At 36.8% G+C, this 7,088-nt stretch overlaps 1 protein-coding gene across 1 annotated transcript in view; it reads right to left on the bottom strand.

Moving 5' to 3' along the window:
• pign (phosphatidylinositol glycan anchor biosynthesis, class N) overlaps positions 1-7,088 on the bottom strand; it is a gene marked incomplete in the record, with an annotated part of 19,385 nt that overhangs the window by 7,903 nt on the left and 4,394 nt on the right. Inside the window, 14 exon segments of the mRNA XM_014008462.1 lie at positions 1-33; positions 240-342; positions 474-576; positions 704-812; positions 895-1,000; positions 1,633-1,724; positions 2,838-2,930; positions 3,107-3,206; positions 4,701-4,840; positions 4,928-5,110; positions 5,272-5,350; positions 6,299-6,354; positions 6,502-6,594; positions 6,791-6,850. Coding sequence (XP_013863916.1) covers positions 1-33; positions 240-342; positions 474-576; positions 704-812; positions 895-1,000; positions 1,633-1,724; positions 2,838-2,930; positions 3,107-3,206; positions 4,701-4,840; positions 4,928-5,110; positions 5,272-5,350; positions 6,299-6,354; positions 6,502-6,594; positions 6,791-6,850 — 1,350 coding nt within the window.

Genomic DNA, 7,088 nt, shown 5'->3' with positions numbered 1-7,088 from the left:
GTCGATGTTTGCTGAGAAATCAATAGTAGACAGCTAAAAGACAAAAAAAAACATAATATATTGTAAAAAATTTATTCCCACATATAGAAAAAAATTATATTTTATACTTATATTATAAAAATAGTGGACAGAGGGAGAGAGGGAGCGAGAGAGATAGGACTTTAATTATTTAGTTTGGTTTTGTATTTGTTTTAGCTTTTTATATAAAAAGTGAAACTGCAGCAACAAAGCTTCTTCACCTCTTCCCTGCCAGAGACACCCTGAGCGATTAAAGCCTCCTGTTCAATGTTGATCCACGCAAACATTAACCAAGATAAGACAGGAGGAAACAAGGCTTCTGACCTAGGTGGAGGGGGAAAAAAACAGGAGCTATAATCTTTAAATCTGCTGTGGTGGTATTTTTACACAAGTCCAAATATAAGCGATACTAATGTGTGTGTGTGTGTGTTTGTGTGTGTGTGTTGTTGTTGTACCCTGTGCTGAGCAGCAGGTACGTAGAGATGAGAGACAGGAAGATGCTGAGGAGCCGATGGAAAAGGCGCGTTGAGCTCAGCAAAGGAACAAATATGGACGACGCTGAAAACAGCAGGAGAGGCAGCAGAGGTGTGTGGGATGTTAAAAACACGGGCAAATAACGCCGGCTGAAACATTCCAACATTTAATTCATCGTTTTAGCATCTTCACGATTCCTGGACGAACTCACCCAAAGTGCTCCAGCTGATGATCTGGTTGAGAAGCGGTAGGCCCTGTTTCTGCTGCAGGCTGGAGTGGGTGAGGTATGGCACGTACGCGCACACAGCCACATGGATCATCTGTCCAGATCGACAAATTCTACTTTTTTTTAATCCCAGCGACAACATATCGCACACGAATCATACACTGTACCTAAGTTACCTGAGTGAAAAACTGCCGTCTGTCACTGGGGTGCAGCGGTGTCCTCTGCCATGATGACCACAGGTAACAGGCTGATGTGAAGAGGGTGAGCAGACCTGCACAGACACTGAGAAAACATATGTTCATTATACCTCACACACATTTAAAGTTTTGATCTTTTAATATCTGACACCTAACCGTCTGATCACCGGAATGTGACGGGTGAGAGATTTGTCACGCTCCGGTGAGCAGACTTCCGCCACATATTTACGGAAAAAGTTTTTTTTAACACATTTTTGCATTTCTAAACTATTTGTAGCTGAAAAACAAGCTTGGGACAGTTTTGACATCTTGGTTTTGAAAGTATTTAATTGCGTAGGCAGTTCAGTTTTACATCAGACTTACAAGTGAAACGTATTAACATTTATTATACCTTGGAATTGGGAAGTCAGAGCTCTTTCGCTTGTTGTTTGCTTTCCTTCTAATGACAAACTTGCATCAGAAACTGTGCAGCTAATTTATTCTAACTCTGAAAACAAAAAACTGTTTCTTTTTATCTTCTACCGCCTGAGCACAGAATATGAATTTGTGTTAYAGTTTTTCATTATCTGTGCTCGAGTTAAAAAAATGTCATTAAGTGCAGTCAAGTCAAAGATTTGACTGTAACTGATCTGACAATATCTAAATTCTTGGTTCTCCCATAGTGTGATACTGTGGTAGATTTTCTGATAAATGTACACAAATGAAGGAAGTACTCACACCAGCTGTAGGTTAGGGTCTCTACCAACAACAGGCATCAGAGGGAAAACAGCCAAACATAGACAGGCCACAAACCAGCTCAAAGCACGAAACTGCACAAAAATGCAGACAAAAAAAAACTTTAAAAAACCGTAATGGTAAAAGGAAATGCATGCAAAATATGCAGATTTTTATTATTATTAAAATTATAGTAATTTAATAAAATAATGATGAGCTGCAAAACAGTGGATACATGATCTTTGACACACCTCCAGTAGTCAATTTTTTTAATCTTAACACATATGTGCAAAACTGTGTTTTTTGTAAAATTTCAATTAAAAACTAAAAAAAAAAAAAACCTCTCACACTATTCAGCTCATTTTCTCTTTAATGTCTAGTTCTTCTGAGAAACCTGATCATCACATTTGAATGTCTGAGTTCATTTTCAAGCATTTCAATGCAAATTTGTGGAAAGAGTGACTGATGTAATTTAACATTTGTTTTTAATTACAGTTATAGTATTTTTAATTGCTCTAATAGGCCACACCAATAATATCTTATATTAATATAACCAGCTGAGCAAGGATGTGGAAATAATTTAAGATTAAAATGATGAAAAACAAATTAATCTACTTGTAGGGTTATTGCAGCACGAGATTATTTTAGCGCCAGGTGCAGTAACTCAGGTTTTGTCATCCGGGTAGTAAGAATTGTTTATTTTAAAGCAGAAAGTTCACAGATTTCTCATATTTTTAATGCATAAAACATGGCCATAAACATTTATTTAAATCTCATCTTTTCTTTTATTATGATTTGTTTTAAGGAGACAAAATTACATTTAAAAATGTTGTCAAATGGAAACTAGATTGACAATATAAAGAAGAAAATATTAATTTGTACTCATCATCAAGGAATTTCTAGATTTTACTTCATCTATTCTTTGCCTGAAACTTCTGCTACCTTTCATTTAATTTATGATTTGTATTTTTGTTGTTTGTTGAATTTATATTGTTGTTTTTTTAAGGAAATTAAAAGAATAAACTTAACTTAAAAATAAATAAATAAAATAACTTTGTTTTCTTTGATAATAAATTTCCTGGACAGACACTGTTTTTTTTTTTAGAAATATAGGCAAAGACAAACTAAAAAAAACAACAACAAGCAGGGGGGAAAAAAACTGGTAGCCTTTTCCTTGTTTAATCAAGAGCAATGTGTTGCTTAGCTACCTTTGCCTTGTCAAAAAGCCCAGACAGGAGGGGCCACAAGGACAGAGCAGTGAGGCCCAGAGTCAGCATGGCGCGATGGAAGAAACTCGCCACCTGGGGGCAACAAATACAAACGAACAACTCTTCAGGACAAACAGTGACGTCAGACTAAACATGACGAGCTCCTTGTAGTGATAAACATTGTTGTGTTATGAACTGATGAGCAGATAAATGATGATATTCAAGAGCAAAAAGAAAAAAAATAACTGAAATAAAATAAAAACACCTACGAGCAGCTCGATTCCAAATACCACCAGGACTAAGTAGACAAAACATTTCTTCAGTTGCAGAGAGGAGGCTGATCGAATCAGATCTGTTAAAACTCCAGACCTGAAATAAAACAAGATCAAAAAACATACTAAACAAACTGATAAACCTACATTTTTCTTTAGTTACAAAAAATATCTAAAGAAGACATGTGACTGCACCTACAGCCAACATGAATGTAAGTATCTGCAACAAAAATTATATCTGTGGATCTGTTCAAATATTCTGTCTGTGTACCTATACACAAACATATGCTACAGATGCAGGCATTTAAAATTTACTATCTAGTTTATTTAGCATTTCTTGAAAATACTGAAAAGGAAGGGAGTTAGAATTAGAAACATTATGTGATCTTATGTGATTTAATGAGATCTCATGCAATGAAATGGGGGCAGACGTTATAAGATATTATTCTTCTTTCTGCTCCTTTTCATTTATTGATACTGTGTTTGTGTTGTGTTGAAATTAGTTGTTTTTAATTAAATGAAATTAATGATTTAAAAAATGTGTCAGCGCTCAGAACATGCTTTAAGGATGACTCTCCATTACTACCACACTAAATTTTAACTCAATGTATAAAACCGGCTACATTATAGCTATGTCCATGTTGGCTAAGGGATCTTAAGCATCTTAAAGTAGACATATCCTGCTTTTAAATACTTCCTTTTCATATTTAAATCAATCATTCAGTTGGGGTCTTTATAAAGGGGAACTACAATACTTTGATCAAGCTCCGCCCCGCTCTGGCTTCGAGACCAGTCCGCTGCGGTTTGAGAGAAGGGGTTAGCATTTTCTAGCTTGCAGAAATGTTTTATTTACAATTTAATTATAAGGTGTCAACAAGGGAAGACTGGTCCATTTAGACTTACACAGAACCAGAGGAGAATTAAGATGAGGAAATTATAGTTGGTAACCAGATTTTATTTGGCAGTTCCATCACAGATAATTTGATGTAGAGAAAATGTCATAGAAAATAGAGAAAACTGAATGGACTAAAAAATATGATCCAAACAGAATATAAAGATATCTACGCAGAACCAGGAGAGACTAAATTCAACTTTTCTGCCTCCTATAGGGTCTCTTAAGTTACAACACAATGTATTTACAGTAACAGCTAAAAAAATGGATTTTGCATGAAATGCACCCTTTAAATTAAGTTGAATCCAAATGTCCATCAGTTGTAGACATACAATCCATGATTATTTTCTGAAAGCTTTAACAAAATTTGTAAAGTAAAAAAAAATTGTAAAGTGGTTCAAAAGATCTTTTGCTAACTGAAAGGCACACAGCAAAATTGTAATATGAGATATCTCATAATCAATTAGTGCTAAGAGTATGACTCTCAATCACCACCAAAACATCAACTAAGTTATGTATCTTTTTTGTTTGATAAGTTTGCTTATCTGTGGCAGCCATCTTGAATTTGATTGATTCCAAAAATGTAAGTAGTTGCAAATGTACAATCGATTAATTTCTGAGAGTTTCATTAAAATCTGTCTACTGGTTCAAGAGCTGCTTTGCTAATACTACAAACCACACACACACAAGCTTACTCACTCTTTAAAAACAGAGTACCACACGGGTACCGGCAGCAGACAGTAAATGTAGTGAGTAATGGGGCTTCTTTGGATTAATAGAAACATGGTGATCATCACCGCCACAGAAACAGAAATTCTCCCCAAATTCGWTGTAGAAACCTGCACAAAGAAGAGTAAAGCTGGATTAACAAAACGTTGGTTACACAAACCTGTCTCAAAGGAAAGAGTCGGAAATTCTATCCCAACTTGTTTCGTGAGATTAGGATGCCGATTTAAGGTGGCGTGAGTCTTCAGTATGACTAAAATAACATATGAAGTCCAGCCTACAAATCCCAGCACCACACTGCATCCTAGGAAGAACCTGTCATAGGTGTGGTAGTAGACCAGGCCTTCTAAAGAGAGCGATATCAGGGTCTGGCACAGAGACACCTGATGAGAGATGGAACAGCATGAGACATTAGTGTTAGTGAATTCTGCTTTGTTGTACAAATCAAAGAAACTAAAACAAATCTTAGCTTGTATTCAATGTTGATTTTCAGAAGTAATTTTGAAAAAGAAAAGCTGGAATTGATATTTTCTCTGATACTTACAGCCTCGTTGTACTTMTCCAGCTGAATCAGTATTCGAGCCTTCTGGATGAATTCGGCTTGTTTTGTCTCTGTCAGGAGTCTGAAAAACAACAATCAAGATCAGGACTAAGGGTTTATGGTGAGTGGGATGGATAAAGARCCCATATGAGYGAGAGCCTYGTAAGTGGGCCTATTGCTGTCCCCAAAAAGACRCTGGYCTTTATTCAAACCTTTGCAGCCCTCGGAGGAAGGACAGCAGGTCAGAAACACTCTTCTGAGATCCATAAAGAGGTCCYCAAGAATGATTTTCCTTTGACTGCTCAAAGCCAGGCAGTGACCTAAGTACTGYAGAGGGGTCTCTAATTCAATGCCACAGGCATTACACAGACCATTGTTATGAAGTCCCATCACCATTTTATGGCAGTTGAGAAGGTTGTGCCCAGTTAGGACTCCAACCAGTGTACTTGCCAGGGCRATGAGAGCTTTCCCAAACCTAAGATTTGGGCCATCTATCAGTTCCCGTGCCGGTCTACAATCCGTCAGCTCCCTCTGGCAAATTGAGTGTTGACGTCTAATCCAGGCCTGTAGGGCAGTCCTACAGACTGTTGTTGAGATACCTACAACAGGCTCTGATCCTAGGACAAGTAACTTACACTTATTCAGAACAGGAACAACTGGGAGATAAAGTTAGAGAGGCCAGACTGAGATGATTTGGACATGTCCAGAGAAGGTGCACTGGTAGAAGGAAGTTACAGATGTAGATGCCAGGAGAAAGACAAAGACCCAGGCCTCCCTTGAAAAAGAGCTCTCTGATCTCAATGGGTCTTTTTAAGAGACCCACATCACTAGTGAACAGACTCTGGTTCCAAAAATGCAACATAGCATCTTCTAAAAACAGAGTCCTGATGAACTACATGGACTACAAAAAGAGGGGACCTTTGGTCTGGTACTTACTGCTTCCATTCTTTGAGCATAAAGATGTTGGACTCTTAAGGTAAATCCATGTTCTTAACTTCATTTAAACTTTTAATTTTACAAATATACTCACTGGAAGGGTGTGAAGAGAAAAGACAAGGTTGTCTCTTTTTTCTGGCTCATTTTCATCTATTGGAAAAAATATATATATTTAGCTCAGTCGCTGGACTTAAGTACACGAGTATATTAAACATTAAAATGTAAAAGCTAAACTGTTCCAAGCAGATAATAATCAACGTGCTGACTGAAGTATAGCAGAAATCCCTGTTGTGATACCTTGAACTGCTCCAGGACTTGAATAGCATTAGTGAAMATGCTTTCTGCCTTGAACTGATTGCTGTTGTTAAGGTAGAGAAGTGGTAACACACCCTAAACACACACATGCAAAAATAAACAGTCAGTACATTTTACATTTTGAAATCTTCTACAAAAACACACTGTATGACTTTTGCAAACACTAAAGTGCATTAAAAATATGTTTTTACATCTACGATAATTGGTTGCAGAGTTACAGTTTATACAACTTTAACCYTAATTTACATTAAATATTTTCTCATTGACTTACAACAGAGTTAACAGGAATGGGCAAACCAATGAGAGAGGCCATCAGTGGAGCAATGTCAGCCTATAGAAAAAAACAGTATAAAAAAAACTTTAGAAGTAGCAAAGCTTGTGTACATGAGAAATCAAAAAGAAAAAAATTGTATAGGTCTTCTGGACAGGTTCTTCTCTAATGAAACGTTTCGTCTCTCCTCCAAGAGACTTCTTCAGTCTGAGAGTTTAATGAAAATGAAGACCCCAAACCCAGACCCAAACCAGTGGTTATTCCGTATGTTGCTGGTGTTTCGGAGAAACTGAGACGT

This window comes from Austrofundulus limnaeus, unplaced genomic scaffold (assembly GCF_001266775.1).
Source record: "Austrofundulus limnaeus strain Quisiro unplaced genomic scaffold, Austrofundulus_limnaeus-1.0 Scaffold50, whole genome shotgun sequence".
Lineage (NCBI taxonomy): Eukaryota > Metazoa > Chordata > Actinopteri > Cyprinodontiformes > Rivulidae > Austrofundulus > Austrofundulus limnaeus.
This window is presented reverse-complemented; position numbering and strand designations above follow the sequence as displayed.